This window comes from Podarcis raffonei, chromosome 7, assembly GCF_027172205.1.
Source record: "Podarcis raffonei isolate rPodRaf1 chromosome 7, rPodRaf1.pri, whole genome shotgun sequence".
Classification (NCBI taxonomy): domain Eukaryota; kingdom Metazoa; phylum Chordata; class Lepidosauria; order Squamata; family Lacertidae; genus Podarcis; species Podarcis raffonei.
In genome coordinates, this window is record NC_070608.1 from 16,125,521 (window position 1) to 16,152,660 (window position 27,140).

Consider the following 27,140-nt stretch of genomic DNA (forward strand, 5'->3'; position numbering starts at 1 on the left):
TCAATGCAGTGGTACCTGGGGTTAAGTACTTAATTCGTTCCAGAGGTCCGTACTTAACCTGAAACTGTTCTTAGCCTGAAGCACCACTTTAGCTAATGGGGCCTCCTGCTGCCGCTGTGCTGCCAGAGCACGATTTCTGTTCTCATCCTGAAGCAAAGTTCTTAACCTGCAGCACTATTTCTCTGCTATTTCTAGCAGAGTCTGTAACCTAAAGCATATGTAACCTGAAGCGTATGCAACCCGAGGCACCACTGTATAACCATCACTGAACTGGAAGACCTCTTGGCTATATTTAACACCAAGGAATGAGCCCCCCCCCCCAGCATTAGTGTGTTTTTCAGGGTTGCCATCGTTCCGGCTTTTCCCGGACAGATCCGGAATACTGTAGTTGGCAGCAGTGTCTGGGCAGAAATCAGGAAAATTTCCGGGACAATCTGGACGTCGGCAGTGCAGTTTTGTGCCATTTCCCCATAAAAATAGCTTGAGACTGGCAGTTTTTAAAGCAATTTTGTCCAAAAAGCCCAACAACTTTGGGCAAAACTAATAAAAGCTCAACAACTTTGGCCAAAAAAACCACACACAAAAACACAGCTCAACAACTTTTCTGTCCAGATTTTTGCTGTTTGAAATATGGCAACCCTAGTGTTTTTGAGCTTGAACACAGATTGCAGGGGTACCATACGTAGTTCTGCCGGTGCTTCCCTCCAGTTGTTCTGGACTACAGCTCCCATCAGCCTCTGCCAACATGGCTTATGGTCAGGGATGATGGGAGTTGTAGTCTACAAGTCTACTACATTTGGAAGACACCATGTTGACTACCTTCATGTACTGAGCAGAAGATACTCCACAAAACAATTGCATCTAAACTTCTTTGCCTAGGGCATTGTGGAGGATGCTGTTTCACTGTTAATTGCTCAAAAAGAAAAAGAAAACAGGGAGGAAGAGAAAGAAGCTGTGCTATTTCTGCCATTACCCCAGGGACACTTTTGGAGAATTTCTCATTTTCCTGCAGAAATTTGGTGAAATGGCCCCTCCAGTTCCTCTGCCCAAAAATAGGATACGAATTTTGAGAGCCCATTCACTCACAGTTGTTTCTGCTGTTTGTGAATGACTGTCTTTCATTGGTATGGTTGCAAAAATGAGGCGTGTGATTCACTGGAACCAAAGGCTATGTGCAAAACTGAAGAACCTTCACCCTTGTTCTTACTCTGTTCCCAAACTGACAGCTGATGCCTTTGACAAAAGAGGCAGCGCCTGCATTTGAGGAACAAAGTGTGCAGCTATATCCGAAGCTTTTCATGTTGGTGAATGCACCAGAGAGAGCTTCCAATATTTGGATGGTAAAGGCCTTGGTTATATATCTTAGACTTGCTCCATGATCCTCTAGGGATTTACCTTTGGCTTCACTGCTCTTGGTTATATGACCTGTGAAAGTAGCCCAAGGCAGAAATCTTATGCACAACTTACAAAAGAGCTCTCAGATTTTCTGTTGGGCAAACATGCTTCAGATCCAGTTGGCAATAGGCATGGACAACTCAGTATCCAAAGATGATGTATTAATTTCTCTCCCTCTTGTGTTTTCTTGGTGCATCATAATGGGGTCCTTCTGTTTAAAGGACAACTAGACTTGGACAGTACTTGGTCCTTTGCTATTTTGTCACTTTTGCAAGCCATGGGGCCGTTCCTATCTTCTCTTTCATCATCTCTACCGCCAGTAGTGCTAATTTGGCAGGCAGATGCCCGCTACTAGTCAACACCCATCCCAGAAAGCTCGTGACTCAGGTGATATCTCCTGAACTAACCTGTGAATCAAGTTTCTCTGCTCATTTAAACTCACAATTATTGTGATTCATTAACTAGCTCTTGGCAAAAGTCCCTAAGAAGAACAGGAAACTAATAACCCATTCCCCACCCACGAGGGTTGGAATTAGGGATGGATGAGTCTGTCAATCTTGGTTTCTCTCAGTTTCTCATTTTTCCAATCTTGATTTCAGTTCTCCGCATTTCCACATCTTTCTGCAGTTTTGGTTTTTTTAAGTCCTTGTGAAAATTGATCAGGGTTTGATCATGATTTTTGCCAAATAGAGTGGAACCTCAGGTTACGTACTGTTCTCCTTATGAATGCTTCGGGTAACGAGCTCTGCTAACCCGGAAGTAGGTCTCTTGGTAGCGAACTTTGCCCCGGGATGCAAGCAGAAGTTGCGTGCCAGCGGTGCGGCGGCAGCGGGAGGCCCCATTAGCAAAAGCTCACCTCAGGTTAAGAATGGTTTCGGGTTAAGAACAGACCTCTGGAATGAATTAAGTTCGTAACTGGAGGTACTGCTGTATACATATTGTCAAAGCAATCTCCCCCAACACATTTTTTTTGTCTTATTTTCACCAGTATATAAATATGCACACCTTTTTTTGCCAGTATATATGCATTTTTGTACACATCACTTGGTTGGAAAACAGTGCCGCAAGATTCGGAGAAGTGTGAATTTTGGGAGTGTTTCAGTTTTGCATCTTGTTTTGCAAAATGCGAAGTATGTTGCTTTGCCTTGAAATGTGAACTGAATAAAATTTCTCCTCCATCTCTAGTTGGAACAGGGAGACGAGTGGGAGGTGGGTGCCTGTTTTTTAGGTGAATGTAAGAAGAAGTGGGATTTCTATAGAGGACTACTTATCATGCAGTACATCATAGTGCACCATGCTATAGTCTTTATTGTGTCCTAACCTTCACAACAATTCTGTGATATAGTACACGGCATGAGAAATGAAGCCCCAGGAATAATCTCACTGACATCGCACTGAAATTTATCAGAAGCAGCCAGGCTGCTGTGTCGGAGGAAGGGTAAAGTCCTAAATATACTTACGCTGGAACCAACATGCAGGGGAATGAGTTCCAAGTGTGGTGGTAGAACAGACTGTGCTACAGCCAGTAAGGGATAATAATTTTGATTGCTTCCGTGTAGAAAAGCAAAATCAATCCTGCCTCCAGACAGAAAACCAGACCTTTACTTGTTACACTGGTTCTCTATTTGCTGGAGTTCCTAAAATACAATAATTAAGAGGGGAGCAGAATTCATAAGCATTCACTCCACCACCTGCTCTCTGAAGCTGTATTCTATTCTCATTTTTCTATATGTGTAGACCAAGCCTCAGTCCTATTGAACTCGGTGAGATGTACCCCCAAGAAAAGCTGCTTAGGACTGGCCTGTAAGTATTCTGAGGATCGGTGCCATATAAGGATATGCATACGTCGAGGATGCCCTTTCTTCTATCACTTGTGGCTTTGGCACTCATTGTGTTTGCCAGTGGTTGTCTATAATCAGGCCTGTGGATGAGCTCCAGATGTTGGAAGCAAGGAGAAAGGACAACAGCTTAGGGTGCTGTGTCTGAAGATAATGAGGAGACCTAGCAGAAGGCCCAGATCTCAAACTTCAGTACTAAAAGATTTATTGAGTAGTAAATATCCAAATTATAGTGTCATTGTTAATGTCCCTCCAGAGTTTGTTGAACTCCAAGGGCCATCAGCCCCAGCCAACATAAGGATGAGGGGATTTGGAGTCCAACAATTTATGGAGGGCCACCAGTTCTGTATACCTGGTGTATTGGAAGCAGATTCCTCTCCTAGACTCTTAGTTCAATAGCTGACCAGCACAGGGTGATCATAGGGTGTGCCACAGATTCCCTCTGGCGCCTACTTTCTCTTCTTTGGGAATTCGCAGACAAAGTACATCGTGTGATGGCACTCCGTATCATTCCACTGCCCGGTGCTGAGCATTTCCACGCAGTCTTCCTGCCCGGAGGTGTCCTGAGGTTCTCCTTCCTTCCAATTGCTGTAGCTCTGCAATGGAGTACGGTCAGCATACACGAACTGCCCTTCGTTCTCCATGTCGCTCAGGCCAATGAAGACTCGGAAGAGGCCACTTTGGGATACATAGTCAGAGATCACGGCGTTGGCAGCCTCATCCTTCGGCATCGCCAGAACCCCATCTCGAATCCTGCAATGAGTGAGCGCTTCCTTGTAGCTTTTTTCTTCCTGTACGATGTAATAGTATTTCTCCTCTGTTTCCCTGATACCTGCTAACACTTGGAAAAGAAAAACAAAAAGCCCGTTTTAACAAAGCAAACTTTTTCAGGATATCCTCAAAAGCCCCGAATCATTATTGTTGTGATTGATTAAATTTCTACACGACCGTTCATCCGAGGATAGCAGGGAGATTTACAATATAAAAACAAAAAGATACATGTCAATCAAATATTTATTACGGTCATAGACCAGCATAAGTAGGGTGGGGAACAATCATTTAAAATCTGTAAAATGTTTTGGAAAGCTAAAATTATTAAAATAGAAGGTATATATAAAAGACTATTGTATTCTAAAAGACGCTAAAAGAATGTAAAAGAAGGGTTAGAAGCATTAAACGGATGTGGAAGAACATAAAAGGTCAGTATATAAAAGGCTATGGTATAGTCACAAACAAAAGCAATAAATTCTCACCCACAGTTTAAAAGGCCATAAGTTGATTAATTAGCCAAAGGCGTGGAAGAAGAGGAATGTTTTTGCCTGGTGCCTAATTACATTTTTATGCCACCTTTCCCAAATGGCAGTTTTAGAACCAAGGAAATGAAACATACCATTCTTCACAAACTTGATGGAACTCTTGAGCCGAGCAACGTTGATGTCCAGTTGTCCAACGACTTTGCGATATTTCCCGCAGTCACAGACAGCACCTAACCCCATATAGGTATATAATCAAATAGTCTACCCAAAGCATCAAAGTGGGTAAGCATTACATAGCTGTTTAAAACAAATATACATATGATAAAGTCAGGAAGGACCTGGGTGTGGTCTGATGCCCCACACAACTCCCAGGAAGGAGTTTTCCTCATGCAAGCTGCTCTGAAGGTTCTCACAACCTGTTCGCCTGAGTCAGTTTGGGGTTGCAGGGGTAATGCCCAAAGGAAAGGAGGAAAACCCCTGTTGCATGACTGGAAGTCCTTGTGCTGATTTCCACTAGTGAAATGAGTTAGTTGAGTCCATCCCATGGAATTGCACTGACCATTTGCAGCACCCAAAGCATGGAGACATGTTGGCTAACCTTTAACTAAGGTTAAAGGGGACATTTGAATTATGGTGCTGGAGGAGACTCTGGAGAGTCCCATGGACTGCAAGAAGATCAAACCTATCCATTCTGAATGAAATCAGCCCTGAGTGCTCACAGATCCTGAGGCTCCAATACTTTGGCCACCTCATGAGAAGAGAAGACTCCCTGGAAAAGACCCTGGTGTTGGGAAAGATTGAGGGCACAAGGAGAAGGGGATGACAGAGGACGAGATGGTTGGACAGTGTTCTCGAAGCTACCAGCATGAGTTTGACCAAGCTGCAGGAGGCAGTGGAAGACAGGAGTGCCTGGCGTGCTCTGGTCCATGGGGTCACAAATTGTCAGACACGACTAAACAACAACAACAAAGGGGACTTTTGCCACGCAAAGCCAAACTATGGCTCAGAAGCATGAATGCAGAAGCATACAGGCTCTGGGAAGGGAAATAGAGGCCGCCTCGCTCCTCCCATGCCATTTTGGTACTGTGCCACACTGAGCTAAGCCATAGTTTGTTGTAGCATGTCGTCCATTTTCCCAGCCAAACCATGAGCTGTGAAGCAGAGGACAAAGCTTGCATTTAGAAGCAGTCTTGAGACTGGGAACCGTTATAACACAAGGTCCTCATTTGTAAGACCTCCTTCCCTACAGACCCTCTTGGGCACTAAAATTGGCAGAAGGGGCCGTCGTGGTAGTTTCACCACACTCAGGATTTGGTGGGTGGGTGTGGGTGGGTGTGTCCCTGGAAAAGGCATTCCCTGTGGCAGCTCCTAAATTGTAGAATTGCCTCTAGACAGGACAATGCATGTAGCACTTTCAGTGTGGAGTTTCTGTTGTATGGTGAGTGTGCACCTTTTTAACCTCATCCTTTGACACCTGATAATCATGTTTTTAGGATCCAGACTCATCTTGTGACTGCAAATTGTTTCAAACCCTTTTTAATATTGCATTTTTAAATTGCTGCAACCCAATCCGGGACCTTATGGTGAAGGGCAGCTAAGAAATTGAAATAATCATTATAATACTTCTAAGGGTGTTCAGTCAAATGCACACGGAAGCCCCCTTTTTGTTTAACACTGGAAGGTCAGGGGTAGAATGTGCAATGGGACAATTTGGACGTAACTATCCTGGCTTATTCAGCCATTGCTTCTTAATTTAGGAATGAGCATTGTGCTGGGAATGAGCTGGGATAAGGCTCCAGCTAACATGTCCACACTCTTCTCTTTTACCCACAAGGTAAAACAACTCATGTTAAACAACAAGGTTAAACAACTCATGGTTCCACATTTTGTCAGGGGACTATGGTTTGTTTAAACTCTAGTGAGGGTGCAAACCTGACTCGGAAGCCAAAGAAGCCCTGTACAGGTGCTCAGTCTGAAATGCGAAGGGCCCTTAAGGAATGTGCAGGGCTAGCTCTGCCCCTTTGGTGACACTGTCCTGAGCCTACACGTGATTGGGCAAGTCTGAAGGAGGCTACCATCACGGCAGAGTTATCACAAAAAACCCTGATTGGCCAGAATTCCTGCCCCCATGTTGGAAATTCTGTTGCTCCTTTCAGATTCGGCAAGCGACACACTGGATTGGGAATACTTCTAGTGTACTTGATGTCACTGAGAGGCGCAGAATTAATCACACACGTTCCAACGGGCCTCTTTGCATGTTTGGAAGTGAAAGCCCGAATAGGGCTAGTTTGATTCTGGTTTGTTCTCACAAATGTTTGGACGTAACAGGAAACCGTGGCTTCCATAACAACAGCAGCAGCAACAAAAACTTCCACTCTCCTCTGGTATGTGAAGGGGGGCGAACCTGCAGACATGATGCTCATCACAGCATGTTCACATAATGCAAAACATGCTTTCTCATTATATATGAACCAGGCCTCTGACTTGAAACACGGCAGAACTTTTCCCGTGGGCCTGACTCCCACAGCAGTCCAGCGGCGTTAGTCAATGTTTTTGGCAAAAGCATGTTTATTGCCGCTGTGTGTCCTCTGTCTTTTATAGGTTTCAATGTGATTATTTTACAGTCGTGTTTATAATGCAAGCTGCCTCAAGCTCCTGTGGGAGTAGGGAGGATAAAAATACTTTTTTTTGTGGGCTGGGAAAATAGGCAAGCTGTTATGGAGGAAAATGCAGAAAGCGCCTTTGCTGTCTGCCACCTGCAATCTCAACCTGTGTTCTGCTGACTTTTGCTGCTGGAGTCAGGTGAGGCTACAGGAGAGAAATTTAGTAATTTCTTTTTTTTGTGGGGGTGGCTTTTGTCCACTGTTACTGACCACATGCTACAGCAGCTGTGAGGAACCTTTGCCCCTCCAGATGTTGCAGCTGAACCACAACTCCCATCAGGCTGAGCAAGCATGGCCAATGGGCAGGGATGATGGGAGTTGCAGTTCACGTCAGCAACATCTCGGGGAGGACAAAGGTTCCTTACCCTTCCTCTGCGGCAGTGCTTCCCAAACTTGTGTCTCCAGCACTCGCATCATCCCTACCTAGCAAGACCAGTGGTCAGGGATGATGGGAATTGTAGTCCAAAAGCAGCTGGAGACCCAAGATTGGGGAACACTGCTGTAGAGTTTTTGGTACTGACGACTCTTTGGTAACTGTCCTCTCTTGCAGCTGTTTTGTCTAGTGGGCTTCTGTCATCTTGTAGCTAGAGCCTATTAGCATACTGTAATTTCAAATACACACAGTTTATCACAGCCATGCATTCGGGATGAATGCTTGTTGCAAAATGCTGAGGGCCTTTTCGCTGGACTGCTTTAGTCCTCAGCACGTGCTTCAGCTGGGCTGGCAAGAAACACCCAAAATATTCAACCTTGCAAACTGGCCTTGGATTCTGTTTGGGCCTGGCAAAAAAAAAGGCCAAAACGAAAACACCCCGGCAACCTGTACTCCTGAACTCTTTCTAATTCCCCTGTTGAAAGGAGAAGGATTAGAGTTACGTTACGCAAGATCTTTCCTTTGTTTGCATAGTACTCTCTCTGCTTTAGGGAGAATGTCAATATGTGCTTTAAAAAATAATTTGGTGCCCTTAAGAAGGAAAAAAACTGGATTTAGAACAGAAAAGCCCTTGTGTGACAAAAACAAAAAAGAGTTATGTCTTTCTTTAACAAAAGTTTTCAGTGTGTTAAGATAACAGAAATCAGGACTTAATGTGTGCCAGGTTTTAATGTTGCATCACTGACCTGGGGTTTTGTATATAACTATTTATTTATTTATTTATTTATTTATTTATTTATTTATTTATTTTCTATCTCTCCTTTTTCTCCACAATGGAACTCCAGGCGTGAATTATTGGCGGTGCCATCACTGGCTGCTGCCTGGTTACTGCTGAACCATAACGGGGCCTTCTTGGTGGTGGGTTTGTTTGTGGAATGCCCTTCCCGGTGAAGTGTGTCCCTCATTAAAACCCAGAAGGGATTCAAACACAACCCTGTTCAACCTAGGCTTTTAATGGCGGAAATATACTGTCCCCAGCAAGCCTTGAAATTCTTAGCTGCGAGGGTGCGTGGCTGTTTTTAAAATGCTTTTGGACATTCTTAATGCTTTTAAATGGTTTTTATTGTTTGACTGCTTTGCTGTTCACTGCCCTGGGAGGAAAGGAGTAATAGAAACTGAATAAATAATATTTAGTCGGGCCCGTAGGAGCCAACTCCGGGGGCCCGAAGAGGTCTTCACCCTCCCCCCAAAGTTGATGGGCACCGCCATTCAAATGTTGTGGGTGCTCTGCGTCATGTGATCGATTATGCAGGGTGGGGCATACCTCCCCCCCCCGTTACTTTATTTAAGTCAGAACCTCTGTTTGGACCCAGACTTGCTAAACTTGGGCCAAAGTCTTCTCCACTCACTTTCCATTCAAAGTAGAGAAGGAGAGGGAGTGGAACCCTACTGTTGTCGCTGCTTCCAACACCCTCTGACCTTAACCTCTGACCTTTGCTTTTAAAACCCAAGGTCTGCAAAGAGACACCAAATACTACACCATACACCTACTTGTATGGTGTCAGGGGTGTTGGTCACACCCCTGGGTGGGGTGGGCTCATTCCTCCTTCTCCACAGATACGTTGCACGTTTGGTAGGTAAAAGGTAAAGGACGCCTGGACGGTTAAGTCCAGTCAAAGGCGACTATGGGGTTGCGGCGCTGATCTTGCTTTCAGGCCAAGGGAGCCGGCATTTGTCCACAGACAGCTTTCTGGGCCAGCATGACTAAACCGCTTTTGGCACAACAGGACACTGTGATGGAAACCAGAGCACACGGAAACGTTGTTTACCTTCCCGCCGCAGCGGTACCTATTTATCTACTTGCACTGGCATGCTTTCAAACTGCTACAAGGGTTTGCATTTGATATCCCGCTTTATCACTACCCTAAGGAGTCTGGTGGCGCTGTGATGGGATGCGGGTGGCGCTGTGGGTTAAACCACAGAGCCTAGGACTTGCCGATCAGAAGGTCGGCAGTTCGAATCCCCGAAACAGGGTGAACTCCCGTTGCTCAGTCCCTGCTCCTGCCAACCTAGCAGTTCGAAAGCATGTCAAAGTGCAAGTAGATAAATAGGTACCACTCCGGCGGGAAGGTAAACGGCGTTTCCGTGCACGCTCTGGTTTGCCAGAAGCGGCTTAGTCATGGTGGCCACATGATCCGGAAGCTGTACGCCGGATCCCTCGGCCAATAAAGCGAGATGAGCGCCGCAACCCCAGAGTCAGCCACGACTGGACTTAATGGTCAGGGGTTCCTTTACCTTTACTAAAGGAGTCTCAAGGTCACCCAGCAGCTGCATGTGGAGGAGCGGAGACGCGAACCCGGTTCCCCAGATTATGAATCTACCGCTCTTAACCACTACACCACACTACACACAGACACACTACATCACACTGGAGAAATGCATACACTGGAGAGGGGCTGTGGCTCAGTGGCTGAGTCTCTGTTCTGCGTGCAGAAGATCCCAGGTTTGATCCCTGGCATCTCCAGGTAGGTCTAGACAAAAGGTCCCTGACTAAAACCCAGGATTGCTGAGGCCTGTAGAGCTAGATGGACAGAAGCTACCCCTCAGTATAAGGCAGCTTCCTATGTTCTCCTCCACCAGGGATGGGGACCTTGTAGCTCTCTTGATGCTGATGGACCACAACTCCCAAACCCTCCCAAGTTCTCCAATTTTCCTGGGACAGTCCTGGAATTGCAAAAGCCATCCCAGCTTCTGATTTGATCCCGGAATGTCCCTATTTCCCCTTCCAGTTCTTACGCTGCTGAGCTCAGGGAGGAGAAGGGGCTGGCGCTTGCCCTAAGTGGTGGCAAGGGAGCATCCCTATCAGGATTTACGACCTCCCTCTCACACCAAGACATGGCAGGCTGGTGGTTTTATAACTTTCAGATTTATTGGTATTTACACGCGGGTGGTGCTGTGGGTTAAACCACAGAGCCTAGGACTTGCTGATCAGAAGGTCGGTGGTTCGAATCCCCGTGACGGGGTGAGCTCCTGTTGCTCTGTCCCAGCTCCTGCCAACCTAGCAGTTCGAAAGCACGGCAAGGTGCAAGTAGATAAATAGGTACCGCTCCGGCGGGAAGGTAAACGGCATTTCCATGCGCTGCTCTGGTTCGCCAGAAGCGGCTTAGTCATGCTGGCCACATGACCTGGAAGCTGTACGCCGGCTCCCTTGGCCAATAAAGCAAGATGAGCGCCGCAACCCCAGAGTCGGCCACGACTGGACCTAATGGTCAGGGGTCCCTTTACCGTTACACAGTAGTTCAGTCAGAGCACACAGCTCAGTCTTCCTCACTAGATGGGTCAGTTGAGCCCACTGGAGGGTGGGCTCTTTTCCAACAGGATATACGCCATCGGCTGCTCCTCCTTCTGTGGGCTTGACGCCAAGCCTGGACTCTGCCCATCCTCCTAGTACGAGGAGACTCAGGAGCAGATTGTCCAGTTTGCCCCTCTTCCCCTGAGAACATGTCTGAGAGCCATGGCCCCTCTGCCTGCCTTATGCTGTCCTGAAAATTTACAGCCTGCATTCCTGGATGGGAGGTACTCACTTCACTCTCTGCATGTGAAGAAAGCAAGCCTCCATCTATTTCTGCCTGCCACCCCCCTCAGTCCTCAGAGCCCTCGCTGTCACTCTCGGAAGGAACGTTCCTGACAATCCCATTGCCTCTCCCTGGCCATTGCCGCTGGCCACCTCCCGTGGGCAACTTGTAGCAGTTGCTGGCGAGTGGGCAAGGAGGAGGAAGAGAGGCTGTAGCCACAGAGGCCCGGCCCTACGACTATGAGGACAAGGCAGTGGGCAGGAAAACAAGGGAAGCAGAGTGGAACACAAGGAGTCTTGATTTTATTTTAAAATGCTTTGTGTGTCCGCGTCTGATATTGTCTCTTTCTAAAGTTTACAGTGGTACCTCTGGATGTGAACGGTATCCGTTCCGGAGCCCTGTTCGCATCCTGAAGTGAACGAAACCAACGTCCGTGCGTCTACGTGTGTGTGAGTCACAATTCGCCGCTTCCGCGCATGCGCGAGCAGTGAAACCCAGAAGTAACGTGCTCCATTACTTCCGGGTCGCCACAGAGCGCAACCCGAAAATACTCATCCCGAAGCTACTTCACCCCGAGGTATGACTGTGGTGGCGCTGTGGGTAAAACCTCAGTGCCTAGGACCTGTCGATCGTATGGTCGGCGGTTCGAATCCCCGCAGCGGGGTGAGCTCCCGTCGTTCGGTCCCAGCTCCTGCCCACCTAGCAGTTCGAAAGCACCCCTAAGTGCAAGTAGATAAATAGGTACCACTTTATAGCGGGAAGGTAAACGGCGTTTCCGTGTGCTGCGCTGGTGCTGGCTCGCCAGAGCAGCTTCGTCACACTGGCCACGTGACCCGGAAGTGTCTCCGGACAGCGCTGGCCCCCGGCCTTTTAAGTGAGATGGGCGCACAACCCTAGAGTCGGACACGACTGGCCCGTACAGGCAGGGGTACCTTTACCTTTACCTTATTTTTCAGTTGTGGGGGTGAGAAGTGTCTCTATATTCACCTGAGGAATGCTGGATGGTATGAACTCTCATCATCACTGACCATTGGCCAGGCTAACTGGGCTGGTGGAAGCTGGGTGGCCAGATTGGGAGAGCTACCATCCCTGGCTTACACGCACCTATGGAATCACTGCCCGCAGACAGAAGCTGCTTGGGAAGCCAAAAAGAAATCAAAACGGCCTACCTGCTTTGCCCTTTCCTCCAGATACACCAGATAACCCCTTCAGTCCTTTGTCACCTGATTAAAGGAAGAAAACACAGGATGTACACATAAGAAAACAGAACTGCTCTGTTGAGTAATGTTTGCTGAGTGGGTTTGAGAGATGGACAGGGCTAATAATAATAATAATTTATTACTTATACTCCACCCATCTGATAGGGTTGCCCCTGCCACTCTGGGAGGCTCCCAACATAATAAAAACACAGCAAAACGTCAAACATTAAAAGCTTTCCCGATACAGGACTAAGCGGATGTGCCAAATTAAACAGGTCTGCTTCAACCCTACCGACCCGTTTGGATGGGACTAAGTTCCACTGAGCACAGTGAGACTTATTTCTGAGTAAACACACATGGAATAGCTCTCTCGGGCTTTTGTTTTAGTGGACAAAGCTGCGAGCTTTTAATAGCTGACCCATTAAAAGTTCAGAGGCTTTGTGGCTGGACGGCGCCTGGTACTGCCTTCCTGCATGTGTGAACAGCAAGTAATGGAGACAGATAATAGTTTTTCGAAGAGTTGATGGGGGTATTGTGAGAGAATCACAATTGCTTGTGATGTGCACACGCACATCCATTTATTGGGATCTCGCTATCGTTTCCAACCGAAGAGTTCTGAAGCATCCCGATCCAAACTCGGCAGGTTGCTAAATGTGTCATGACTGCAAACCACACCTGTGTTTCTTAAAATATTAATAGCAGGCACTAGTGGGAAGGTTTGTTGTTGTTGTTTTTTGCTGGAACCTCAGTGTGTGGGATGGGGAGATTTTTTCCCCCTTGTTGCAACCTCAGAAAAAAATAAACCCTCCCCCAGTTGTTATTAGCCCCGGGGTGGAAATGTCCCACTTGCCCAATAGGAGTATCCATTTATTTATTTATTTGTCATTTATTTAAGGTATTTCGAACCTGCCCTTCATCAGAACTGATTTCAGGGCAGAGTACAATGGCGTTATGCCATGAGATAAATCTCATTAAAATGATTACAAACCTGAAATCTGTGAAGTGCAAAAACAGGTAAAAACAGCTGTAATTAAAATCGGAAATTCTTTTTTTAAAAAAAACAGCACCCCTACAAATCCTTGCAAACTACAAACAGGCATCTTTCATTTCTGAAACAACCAACCTACGAATGCCTGGGCGAACTAATAGGCTTTCTGTTGACATGAAAGATGATTTAAGTGCCAAGCGTACCTCTAAAGGCGTCCCCCAAGGAAGATGGCACCACAGATGCACAGGTGTTCTGTAGGAAATTGCCCCCCACCCCAGTGCATACTATTAATTTTTAAAGAAAGACAGATGTGGTTTGTTGTACCTGCTTAGGGCCACGTCTGGTTTGCCTCTAACAAGGGGATTGTCAATGTGGTGCCTGGTGATATGAGGAAGCTCACTAGCACTCCTATGGTGCTTTCTGTAAATATTCCCTCACAAATTCACAGTGCGTGAGAAACTGTTTCCTCTTCCTGCTCAGTTCTTGCCTGTAAAGGGCAAGCAGGGAGGCACATCTGGTATGCGTTATAAGAATTTTAATGTCTCAGATACAGAATAAATTTTAAGGTCTCAGATACAGAATAAATATCCATAAATGCACACATATCTAAATATATGAACCATGTGTCTGAAATAGTATGGGGGAGCAATCCTGAAGTCATTTTGACTCATTTAACCTCAAATATTCCTCTGCAAATGGGGAAAGCCTTCCCATTGTCTTTTTGCTTGCAAATCCTGTCTGTAAGGGCGTATTTGTGTTTGAATAGGGTGAGCCTGTGACCTGGATTCGGGAACTAAAGTATTAACCATCACAAAAGAATGGCCAGGCTGCCCAGGTAATGCAATCAGTGCCCATTTTCAGGTATCCTGGCAGGCAGGATTTCTGCTGTAGACCGCCTCCTTCTGTGAAGTATGATGTTTTGGGGGGTGGTCTTGGGCTACAGGGTGGACAATTTCAAAAGTTGTTCAGGGTTCTTCTCCCTCCTGCGTGTGGTGAGTGGGGACCCTGTTGCAACAGTTCCCTGAATAAAGATCAGGCTTACTAGCCACTTTGCTTCTCAATATACTCTGGTTGGCCTCTGTTATTTTCTCCTACCTATAGGGAACCCACTTAAGGACTCTATAGGGGGTCTGGAATATCCCATAAGGGAAAGAGGGCAGAATACATGGAAAATCACAAAATTCAGAAAACAGCAGGACCTCTCTTGGGACATGCCACTGGTGGCTCTAAAGTTACCACTCTCCAAGAGAATAACTTCAGAGGAATACTTCAGCTTGAGGGTGCTGAATGGGCATTGTTAGCTAGTTTGATTCTATTAATTTAGGATTCAACCGATACCAAGAGTTTCTTTCTGACCACAGGTATTAAATTAGCACACTGAAGCTAGCAAATTGGGTCCTCCCTTAAAGAGGGCAAGTATTGCGGCGAGACCTGGACAACTGACACCCTGTGTTGTGGGTGGGTACAACTGGTTAGCCACAACACCCGATTGGTAGGTCCCTCAAAGCTGGGTACAATCTGGCCAATGGGATGCAATCTAAACGGTTCAAGGGACCTATTTATGCCCATGCACGTGACCCAGAGCTTCCTCTTTCAGTGCATGCATTCGGAACACCCACCCACCTCACCCTACTTTTAGGGCTTGTTGTGCTTGACTTTGCCATGCCGTCATGTGTCGTTGGGACAGGGGTACAGCAGGAATTTCCCCCACTTGGCTGATTGGCTGTTGCCATTTGGGTTTCACCTGCCAAGTAGCAAATCGTCACAACTTGTAAGGTTGTGGATAGGCACTGGTTCAGGTGATAGGGATGGGAGAATGTTCTCGCCATCCCTATGTGAAGGGTATTCTGTTAAAGGAATCCAGGGACTCGATGGTTTGGTAAACCCCTGTGAGGGGGTTGTGCCCATGCCTGAGTCCAGGGGGACATTTGGGTGGCAGAGTTATTCTGTGCCCGGCTTTCCGCTTATCCGGGTGTTCACCCTTGGCTGACCTATGCTGGTGCCCTGGGTCAGCACTACCTGCATGGCAGGGAGCTAGTCAAACCAGAGCCTTTTCAACCAGTCACTTTCTGTAATCAATAAAGTTGATTCTGCCAAAAACCAAACCAAAATCTTGAGTCAAGTGTGAATTTATTTAGGGGGGAGGTTTCTGGGTCTGAACACACAAAGGGTGTGTTATTGTCAATCACTGGTGTCATGAATGCTCACTGTGTGCTTGACCATTGCATAGAAATTCCAAAGAAAAGAATAAATAAATTCATATAAGATGTATTTTCAAAAACTTTTAGGCAACCCTGGTAAATCTCAGGTCTTCTACTCTGCCAGTCATGGGTTGAAGGCATAAGACCTAATGTAATTCACGACTTTCTTTTTTCTTTGGCAATAAAAGCCATCTGTTTAATTCGGGAAGCGTAAATAGCAGATGTTCCACATTTTGCTCTGCGCCATCACAACACCTTCCAAAAGTATTAAAGGCAAACCTACCCTTTCTGCCAATCGGTCCAATTTTACCCATGATCCCTTGGTCGCCAATATCGCCAACCGCTCCTTTGTCTCCTGCAAAGGAAATACAGCAACAAGTTCCCGTTTTATTCATTCTCACACCATTTTCATATGACCTTATGTAACTAGATGACCCTACCACCTACTTCTGAGAGGACTTCTGCTCTTCTTAATAGCCATGTGACAGGCAGAAATTCATCAGGGCAAATCTTTCCCCAGTGCAGTGATGGGAAAGATTTCCCTTGTTACAATTCTGATTGTCTCTCAGAGGCCCTTTAAGGGGTGGTGGTGGCAACATCAACAACACTGTTGTTTTTTTAAGAAGTGGGGACATTTAGTTTCCTCCAGCGAGCCAAGGCTTCAGCCATGATGCTGAAGCCATCTGTAGAGCTGAAGCTGTGAACATTCATGCTTTCCCTTGTTTCCCAGCCGAACAGTAGGTTTCCCATATGCTCTGAGAGCCCAATCCAACAGAGGGACTGTCTTTGATTCACCGGCACTGGAGGTTCTGAGCCGACTGGCAGCAGATGGCTCTGCGCACCCACCACCGGCACTCTTGCAGAAGAAACAGTATGAAATTTCAAAGCTTATTTGCCAAACTAAAAGTTCCCAGTTGAGGAGCCTGGAGGCATCTTTTTTTGGTTTTGTTATGTTTTTGTTTCATAAAGCTTTTTTCTTTCTTTTTTTAAGGACAATGCTGAAACCAGAATGTGACAGTCTTAATCCACAAGCCCCTCTAGTGCTTACTGATTACCAGCAATGTGCTTTCCATAATGATGGTGCTCAGGTTGTGTGTGTGTGTGTGTGTGTGTGTGTAAAAGGAGTATTGCCAATGGCCAAGGCTGATGGGTGGCGTTGGTAGATGTAAAAGCATCTTGATGACACCAAGTTGGGAAGGCTGTTATTCATGTCTCCTCGGAAGCAAACCCCACTGAGATTAAAAGTGTCTTGAGCCACCCTTTGCAAAAACTGGATAAGTGTGGATTTCAAAGGATGGCTGTGTTTCTGTTCATGTATGGAGCGGGAAAGGGAGACCTTAATGCAGGGATGGTTGCCCCACTCCATGGCAGTGCTATGTCTTTTTAACATATACTTTAAACCCCAGGTGCACTATACAGTGGTACCTTGGGTTACAGGCGCTTCAGGTTACAGACGCTTTAGGTTACAGACTCTGCTAACCCAGAAATAGTACCTCAGGTTAAGAACTTTGCTTCAGGATGAGAACAGGGATCGTGCGGCGGCAGCAGGAGGCCCCATTAGCTAAAGTGGTACCTCATGTTAAGAACAGTTTCAGGTTAGGAACGGACCTCCAGAACGAATTAAGTTCTTAACCCGAGGTACGACTGTACTTTAAAGTAGTATCGTGCCACTTTAAACAGTCATGGCTCCTCCCCTGCAAGAATCCTGGGAACTGTATTTTGTTCAGGGTGCTGGGAGCTGTTAGATCTCTACCCCCCCCCCCATAATTCCCAGGGTTTCCTGAGAGGAGGGATTGATTGCTAAAGCACTCTGGGAACTATTGCTCCATGGGGCGGGGGGGATAGGGGTCTCCTCACAACTCTCAGCCCCTTTAACAAACTATAGTTCCCAGAATACTTTAGGGAAAGACAAGACTGTTCCAAGAGCTGTATGATACTGCTTTAAAGATATAGTGCAGACGGGGCCTTAGTTTCACAACACATGAGAGGAATGTCCCAGTGTCTTCCTTCAGCGTCTCCTAAAGCTGCAAACCACGTGAATAAATGGAGCAGCCCTGTTTTTGTAGAAGCGGCAATTTAGGTTCTTTTAAGAGCCAATAAATGTGTATGGCAGGCAGCCTATCTCCCCCCACCTGACGTTCAAATCCCATTTTTGCAATATGAAGCAGCGTCGCACCAGAGAGTGTTTTATTATAGCTGCGTATTGAACGTATTTCGGTCGTAAAATCTTATTGATCAAAAACCTGAAGCGTTTAGGCCATTATAAATGTGTGGACAGAATTTATACGGCCATTATTTGCGCCCAACTAGCTGTCTGAAGTACGAAGCAATTTTGCCGCGAAATTTTACGCTGAAGTCACAGCCAGCCTACGGAGCTGGCATGGGGGCCATTGGTACAATAAATGGCCTGTTTAGCACCTTATGTTCTTTGGTCACCCTTTGCCCTATTTTATCCAACTTCCTAATAGCTCAAACTGTGGCATCTCCTCCCCACACCTTGATGTGTAATGTATTTGATGTGTGATCCCCTTCTGTCTCCACTGTGGGGCATCTCAACATGTGGCAAGCTGCTTCCTCTAAACAAGCTGCTTCCTCATCCTGGTGTCCTTCAGACGTTGTTGGCCCAGTGGTGTAGCATGGATTGCCAGAGTCCGGGGCAAGACGAGTATTGCTCCCCCAGAGATCAACAGCTCTACAGAGCCAGAATCAGCTTCCCTTTGCAGATATTCTGGTGTGGCAGGGACGCTCATTCTCCCATGGCACAAACTTCTCCTCCTATTCCATGTTGTCGCTGGCACTGCCAGCAGCACCAGCTGCCAAGGGGGTGACAGAGCAGGGTGGGGCTCTTCGGTACCGCCTGCTGATAGGCTGGAAGGAAGTGTCAATAGCTCGGCAACCTACCTGAGTGGCAGTCGCAGCACCCCATGAATGTCAAGCACACCAGAGAGATGGATGGGGGGTTGGTCAGGGGTGGGTATCTTTCTAAAACCCTGCAGAGGGCACCCTAGCTACTGGCTGTCACCCAAATCCATTCCTCAGTCCATCCATGCAAACATTGGGAGATTTACTGTGTGATGGGGAGGGTGCGCTTTTTATTATTTTTTTATTACTATTTTCTCTCTTCTTTTTTCCTTTTGAAATTTTGCACCCCTAAGAATTTTGCGCCCAGGGCTACCACCCCTGTGGCCCTGCCCACACGATGCCAATGGAAGGCACCAGGATGGTGAAGGCTGCTCTCAAGTCTCAGTAGGCCCATTCAGTTTGGCCAATGAGGCTGTTCTCCACAAGCCCTGCCCACCTGCCCCACACCAAACTGACATCAGATGTGGGACAGCCATGGCTGCAAGGGAAACATCTGGGAGGCTTAAAGTGTGTTTGATTGTTCCTCTACAATCAGGGCTTGCTTTTGGTGCTGAATTTGAGCATCTCACCCACTGAAGGAGGCCACTGATAATTAAAAGCCAAATGGCTGCTGTAAAAGAAATGTTTTTGCTGGTGCATAATGACAGCATTATGATAATGATGCATAATGATCAGAAGGCTGATCGCCGAATAATTGATGCTTTTGAATTATGGTGCTGGAGGAGACTCTTGAGAGTCCCATGGACTGCAAGAAGAACAAACCTATCCATTCTTAAGGAAATCAGCCCTGAGTGCTCACTGGAAGGACAGATCGTGAAGCTGAGGCTCCAATACTTTGGCATCCTGATGAGAAGAGAAGACTCCCTGGAAAAGACCTTGATGTTGGGAAAGATGGAGGGCACAAGGAGAAGGGGACAGAGGACGAGATGGTTGGATAGTGTTCTCGAAGCTACCAGCATGAGTTTGACCAAACTGCAGGAGGCAGTGGAAGACAGAAGTGCCTGGCGCTCTGCTCCATGGGGTCATGAAGAGTCGGACATGACTAAACGACAACAACAATGACAGCAACGATGGCGCCAGGTTTGGGGAGAGCATTCCACAAGCAGGGAGCCATCGCTGAAAGGTCCCGTTCTGATGTTGCATCCTAATGCACACAGAAAAGGGCCTCAGATGATTATTGCAGGGTCAGAGTTTATTCTTTTTTCCATTAATCCAGAGACATTACTGAGCACTTGTGAGAGCATTCCAAAGACAGATTGAATATGGGAAGGTGGAGGGCGCCCAAGACATTTTCAGGGCACAGCAAATAACCACGTGCACCTTTACCTTTGGATCCTGTGGGGCCGAGTTTCCCGTGCTTGCCCATTTCTCCTTGGTCTCCCTTTTTTCCTTCATCTCCTTCAAAAACAAACACACAGAGTGAGTGGGCAGAGAGGGAGAAAACAGACACTATGATACAAGTCATATGATACAGCTCACCTGCCCCACACTTGATGTCAGGTGTGATACAGGTAAAGGCATAGCTGCAAAGGAAAAAATCAGACGCCTTAGAGTGCTGTCTTAATTCTTGCATGCCAGCATACTGTTTAAGGCAAAGCTGTCAACTTTTCCCTTTTCTTGCGAGGAATCCTATTCGGAATAAGGGAATTTCCCTTAAAAAAGGAGAAAAGTTGACAGCTATGGTTTAAGGTAGAGGATTAGGGCAAACAGAGGAGGTGCCAACCCTGCTGGCAGTGTGTTAGCCAAGTTGTTATTATCAGCAAAAGAAAAAAGACTAAACTATGACCACCTTGAATTGATTTTTTTGTCCGTGGAAAACTATCCTCTCCAAAGAACATTCTCTCAACACAGAGTTTGAAGATGTACCAAGAGTTGACTCTTGCTGCCCTCTCATGGTGTATTTTGTTGGTTCAAAACTCACCCATTTGCTTTTTCTAGAGATGTGTAAAATTATTCCTTGAAATCCTTCACCCTGGGGTAGATCTATTATGAACCTAACAAAGTTTAAGCTTCAGGGGCTCTGATCTCAGAGGGGGCCCATAAGTGACTTTAGTCTGCCTACAGCTTGACTTCACCCCCAAAGGCACAGTCCTCCGTTGTCTCCCGAGACCGACAGATGCCAACAAGAACACCAGACCCAGTTTAAGTCGCATTGAATCGAGAGATTAATTTTTGTCTTTGTCTATATTTCAACAAAGGGACACGGGTGGCGCTGTGGGTTAAACCACAGAGCCTAGGACTTGCCGATCAGAAGGTCAGCAGTTCGAATCCCCACGACGGGATGAGCTCCCATTGCTCGGTCCCAGCTCCTGCCAACCTAGCAGTTTGAAAGCACGTCAAAGTGCATGTAGATAAATAGGTACCACTCCGGCGGGAAGGTAAACGGCATTTCCGTATGCTGCTCTGTTTCGCCAGAAGCGGCTTAGTCATGCTGGCCACATGACCCGGAAGTTGTATGCCGGCTCCCTCAGCCAATAAAGTGAGATGAGCGCCGCAACCCCAGATTCGGCCACGACTGGACCTAACGGTCAGGGGTCCCTTTACCTTTACCTTTATATTTCAACATTCCCAAAGCTTGAGAGTCGGTAGCACAGATGTTGTAAAGGTGTGGCGATCTGTCGTGGAACAACCCCATTGAAGAAGATAACGGTGGTTACCTAGACCTTGTTGCTGGTTGTGAAGGGGTCCTCATAGAATTGTGGAGTTGGAATGGACCATGAGGATCATCTAGTCAACATGACAGTTCAAGCTTCAGGGGCCCCCAAATGTAGGTCTGCCACGGCCTGCACCCACTTTGCTGGCAGATTGGTAGCAGGAAAGTAGTAGAACTCCATTTCTCCAGGTGCATAATAAATTATCCCATTGGAGATCCTTATATCATGTCTGGTGGGGATGTGATAAAATTTTAAAAATTTGGGGAAATATACATGAGGAACTGAAAAAAAATGTTCAAAACATCAATTGGTAAGAAGCCAGAAACATTCCTTTTAGGAATTATAACAAATGACATCCCCAAAGACATGAAGAGAATCTTTTTATATGCAACAGCCGCCGCAAGGTTATTGATTGCAAAGAAGTACCAACATTGAAAGATTGGCAACATTTTTTTGGAAATGATTGCATTAGCAAAAATGATGGCAACAATTAGAACGCAATCTAATCAAAATCTCAAACAGGACTGGAAATGTGTAGAAGAATACATGACCAAAAGATGCTCCAACAAGAATATATTGATATGTATAGGCTGATTTCACAAAGTTAAGTTTTAAGTTAAGCTAAGCAGATTAATAATAATAATAATAATAATAATAATAATAATAATAATAATTTATTATTTGTACCCCGCCCATCTGGCTGGGTTTCCCCAGCCACTCTGGGCGGCTTCCAACAAAGATGAAAAATACACTAAAATGTCACATATTAAAAACTTCCCTGAACAGGGCTGCCTTCAGATGTCTTCTGAATGTCAGGTAGGTGTTTATTGCTTTGACATCCGATGGGAGGGCGTTCCACAGGGCGGGCGCCACTACCGAGAAGGCCCTCTGCCTGGTTCCCTGTAACTTGGCATCTCGCAGTGAGGGAACCGCCAGAAGGCCCTCAGAGCTGGACCTCAGTGTCCAGGCAGAACGATGGGGGAGGAGACGAATGTTTGAATGTTTAATTATTAAGATACAAAATTACAATCTCAATAATAAAGTAACAAAATAATAACAAGGAAGTCACGCACGGGTGGAGGGAAGACACAGGGCAAGAAATAAGAAATGGATAAAATGTTGGTACATAATGAAATGTGAAAATGTGAATTTACGAATATAATGTATATGTATCACTATGTAAAGATCTCATATATGTATTGCAACATTAATAATAAACAAACAAACAAACAAACAAACAAACAAATAGACTAAATAAATAAATTATCCCAATGGTTTCTGAGGGCAACTGCACTGCCAAGAGAGGCACACACACACATACGCCGCTCATCTCAACACCAGTATGCTACTGAATACCTTTTCCTGGGGTAGGAGGGACAGTGACATCGAGGGAGTACTGTTGCCTTTGTGCCTTTGTGCCTTTGGCCAACCCAAGGCACAGAGGCTGCACAGATCAGCTGTGGAGAGAGGCCACATTCTTGTGTTATGCACTTGCGTGTCTGCTCGAGCCAAAATCAAGGTTAGCCTTCATTACCTGCTCTTGGGGCTTCTGTAGTTGGAGGGAAAGACCCAGGCCGAAGCCACAAAGATCACCAGCGTGACTTTGGGCCTGCACTCTTTCTCCCTCAGCCTAACCTACTGACCTCACAGGATTGTTGTGAAGATAAAGTGCAGGGAGGGTGGGACTTCTGCGCCTTGCACCTGCACCAGAGGGTCTCAAGCTATCGTCTGTAGAACATAGGTGGCCTGGAAGTCCCATTTAGGTGGCATGTGGAAGGTTAGTCAAATAGTTGAGAATAACCTGTACTTGCCTCTGAAGTTGATTTTGTTTCTTCCTGACTCAAAAAGTTGATTTCACAGGCATCCTTGTTACAAGACGACTGTTATTAAAATATGAGTAGGAAGCTGTCTTATCAGAGCGCTGGTTGATCTAGCCTGGTGTTGACTACACTGCCTGGCAGAGACTCTCCAGGGTTTCAGACTGAGGAATATTCCCAGCTCTAGGTGCTGTTTTTGATTTTTAAAGCCCTTTGTGGCTTAGGGCCCTCATATTTACAGGACCGCCTCTCCTGGTATGCCCCGCAGAGGACCTTAAGGTCCATGAACAATAATAGTTTAGAGGTCCCGGGCCCTAAGGAAGTCAGATTATCCTCCACCAGGGCCTTCTCAGTGATGGCTCTGACCTGGTGGAATGCTCTGTCCCATGAGACCAGGGCCCTGCAGGATTTAACTTCCTTCCGCAGGGCCTGTAAGACAGAGCTATTCCACCTGGCTTTCAACTTGAACAAAGCCTGATCTTTTATTCCCCTTCCTTCCCTCCCACTCCCCTTTTTATGAAGATTACCCGCTCTGGGATCCCACAGCTAATTCTCCCCTGGTCTCCACACTGGCCCAAATAGGACTAATTTAGCCAGTTAGCCTATTCCCCCTAAAGTGATTTTTGAATTCTGAATTTATTGTTCTTCACATTTTATGCTGTTTTTTATGCTGTTTTTTGTTGCATCAATTGTTTTAAATTTGTTGTTAGCCACCCTGAGCCCGGTTTTTGAACCGGGAAGGGCGGGGTACAAATATATATATTTTATATAATTTATTATTATTATTACGTAGCAATACCAGAGATTGAACCCAGGACCTTGTGTGTGCAAGCCAGATGCTCTTCCACTGCAGGTTGCAGATTTTCTCGTTGCAGAATTTGGCACGGAATTCGGATTTTTAATTAAATTTTTTAAATTATTTTTTTTTAAAAGCATGGAGAACACATAGGTCAGAAAAGAAGGGAGTGATGACAGAGACCACAGGAACAAGAGTCCGGCCAAGAGCCCTTGAGGATGTGGGGTGAGGTCCTTCTGCACTTCCAACAGGGAGCTCAGAATGTGGCAAACTCCGCTTCAGACTGAGCTCACCCTTTTCCAGAAGCAGAGCTGTGCAAGTGCCACTATCAGGTCTGGAAGATGGTCAGCAGCAGCAGCGGTGACCACAAGAAACAGGGCTTGGAGGCACTGACTGATGTCAAGGAGTTTATAATTGACATTTGTCAAAATAATGAAAGGCGAGCGTTCCAAAACACACCACATAGCTGCAGGGTGAACTCCCATTATTCCCCTTCAAATTGCCTTCCATTCCAGTTACTGAACACATAGGACCCAATTCAGATTCCTTTGAAGTTCTCAGCAACAAGCCCGCCAACCTTGGCTGAGGTCACCCATTCCTTTTCTTTTCGACGCGGTGAACCGATCGTGCAATTACTTCAATATGTTTCCGGAGTCGCACCTCTCCTACGTCCTCAGGAGGATTCGACGAGGACGCAGCATGTTGCAGTTTGGATAGTGCTTGAACAACAACACGACTCCTTCAACATGTTCCAGGGGTGTTGCCGTGCTGGTTCATGCAAGGAGTCATGAGGCACCATTAAAAATGGAGAAAGATATTGTGGCAAATGTGCTTTGGGTGATGCCATGCATTTGTCAAAAGGGGGCTCTGGCTTGTGAAATAAATTGATTATAGTCTTTTGAGGATGCCGTATGAATGTAAGAAAAGCCTTTCCGGATGAGACCAAAAGCCCATCTTGTCCAGCATCCTGTTTCACACAATGGGCAATTGTTTATTCCATTAGATGGTGATGATGATTTTATTTTACTTGTACTTTGCTCATCTGACTGGGTTGCCCCAACCACTCTGGGTGGCTTTCAACTTATATAAAAGCAGAATAAAACAACAAACATTAAAAACTTCCCTATACAGGTCTGCCTTCAGGTGTCTTCTAAAAACAACTGATGAACTCCTTTTGCCGGTCCACAATAGAAAGTGTCCTTTCATATTGTATCACAGTGTGGTATGCTGGCTTGATAGCCACGGACAGAAAGTCTCTATAGAGGGTGGTGAATACAGCACATGATGTCATGGGCTGTTCCTTGAGTCCGCTAGATGACATCGCAAGGGATCGTTGCCTTAGGAGAGCGAGAAAAATTCTCAGGGATGACTCACACCCAGGTCATCACATCTTTAATCTTCTACCCTCGGGCAGGAGATATAGAAGTACAATCAGCCGTACCAACAGGCTAAAAAATAGCTTCTATCCGTGGGCTGTTAGGCCGTTGAACGAAAAACAGCATAGCGAAATTGACTTGTGAGGTGGTGTGTTGTTTGATAAGAGACTGAGTGTTTGGGGGGGAGGCTCATTTAATTTCATTGTACACAGGTTGTACAATGACAATAAAGGTATTATTATTATTATGTATCGTTCTTTAACTCCTTGACATCTGATGGGAGGGCATTCCACAGGGAGGGCGCCACTACCGAGAAGGCCCTCTCCCTGGTTGCCTGTAACCTCACTTCTCACAGTGAGGGAACCCAAGGTGGTGCATCTGTGGTTCCGATGCTGTCTCCCATCCAAGCCCTGCCCATACCCAAACCTGCTTATCTTTAAGAAGGTGGTGGTCTTATTTGCAGAAGGTCCCAGGTTCAATCCCCGGCATCTCCAGGTAAACCTGGGAGAAACTCCCTGACTGAAATCCTGTAGGGCCACTGCCTGTCAGTGCAGACAATCCTGAGCTTGATGAACCAAGGTAGAGTTCTAAACTGCTTGGGTGGGACCAAGCTACCTGAAGGACCACTGCACTTTATGTAACCCTGTGAGAGAACTGATGAATTTTAACAGGGAGAAATGTAAAGTATTGCACTTGGGCAAAAAAAATGAGAGGCACAAATACAAGATGGGTGACACCTGGCTTGAGAGCAGTACATGTGAAAAGGATCTAGGAGTCTTGGTTGACCACAAACTTGACATGAGCCAACAGTGTGACGCGGCAGCTAAAAAAGCCAATGCAATTCTGGGCTGCATCAATAGGAGTATAGCATCTAGATCAAGGGAAGTAATAGTGCCACTGTATTCTGCTCTGGTCAGACCTCACCTGGAGTACTGTGTCCAGTTCTGGGCACCACAGTTCAAGAAGGACACTGACAAACTGGAATGTGTCCAGAGGAGGGCAACCAAAATGGTCAAAGGCCTGGAAACGATGCCTTATGAGGAACGGCTAAGGGAGCTGGGCATGTTTAGCCTGGAGAAGAGGAGGTTAAGGGGTGATATGATAGCCATGTTCAAATATATAAAAGGATGTCACATAGAGGAGGGAGAAAGGTTGTTTTCTGCTGCTCCAGAGAAGCGGACACGGAGCAATGGATCCAAACTACAAGAAAGAAGATTCCACCTAAACATTAGGAAGAACTTCCTGACAGTAAGAGCTGTTCGACAGTGGAATTTGCTGCCAAGGAGTGTGGTGGAGTCTCCTTCTTTGGAGGTCTTTAAGCAGAGGCTTGACAACCATATGTCAGGAGTGCTCTGATGGTGTTTCCTGCTTGGCAGGGGGTTGGACTCGATGGCCCTGTGGTCTCTTCCAACTCTATGATTCTATGATTCTATGAACTGAGACCTTCCACAGAGGCCCTTTTCATGGTACCTTCAGCTATTGGTAACCCAACAACACACAAGAGGAAAAATGGGGGTGGGGAATAAGAATGTTATGTTTCTGGATAATATGTTTTGTTTTAATTTTGGAATAAAAAAGTTTTTTTAAAAAAAATAATTTATCCATGCAAGGCAGCTTGGTGTGTTCATATGAAGGAATCTTGTATGTGAGGCTAACTGCAGTTTGGAGTTGAGGGTGAGTGAGATCAGGGAAGCAAGATGGGATGAAAGGGTTAACCGACCCTCCTGCAGCTGCTTTTAGGTGAAAAATGAGACCTGGATCTTTTCTGGCTTGATCCTTAACGTGTTAATAATCTCCCAAGTACTTCTCAGTGGATGAAGTACAATTTTTCACTCATTTCTTCGTCCTCATAGCATTCCTGAGAATTAGGCTAACACAATGGAAGTCACCAGACCACCAGTGGCCTGCAAACTTCATTCAGGTGCTCTGGACTCCTGACCATTAGGTCCAGTCGTGGCCGACTCTGGGGTTGCGGCGCTCATCTCCCTTTATTGGCCGAGGGAGCCGGCGTACAGCTTCTGGGTCATGTGGCCAGCATGACTAAGCCGCTTCTGGCGAACCAGAGCAGCACACGGAAACGCCGTTTTCCTTCCTGCTGGAGCGGTACCTATTTATCTACTTGCACTTTGAGGTGCTTTCGAACTGCT

At 46.2% G+C, this 27,140-nt stretch overlaps 1 protein-coding gene across 1 annotated transcript in view; it reads right to left on the reverse strand.

The window, feature by feature from the left end:
- Nucleotides 1-2,685: 2,685 nt before the first annotated feature.
- COLEC10 (collectin subfamily member 10) overlaps nucleotides 2,686-27,140 on the reverse strand; it is a 28,295-nt gene continuing 3,840 nt past the window's right edge. The window contains exons 2-6 of the mRNA XM_053395388.1: nucleotides 19,677-19,748; nucleotides 15,772-15,843; nucleotides 12,270-12,323; nucleotides 4,624-4,719; nucleotides 2,686-4,074 (exon numbers count right to left, since the gene is read on the reverse strand). Coding sequence (XP_053251363.1) covers nucleotides 3,683-4,074; nucleotides 4,624-4,719; nucleotides 12,270-12,323; nucleotides 15,772-15,843; nucleotides 19,677-19,748 — 686 coding nt within the window. The 3' untranslated portion in view covers nucleotides 2,686-3,682. The remainder of the gene's footprint in view (nucleotides 4,075-4,623; nucleotides 4,720-12,269; nucleotides 12,324-15,771; nucleotides 15,844-19,676; nucleotides 19,749-27,140) is intronic.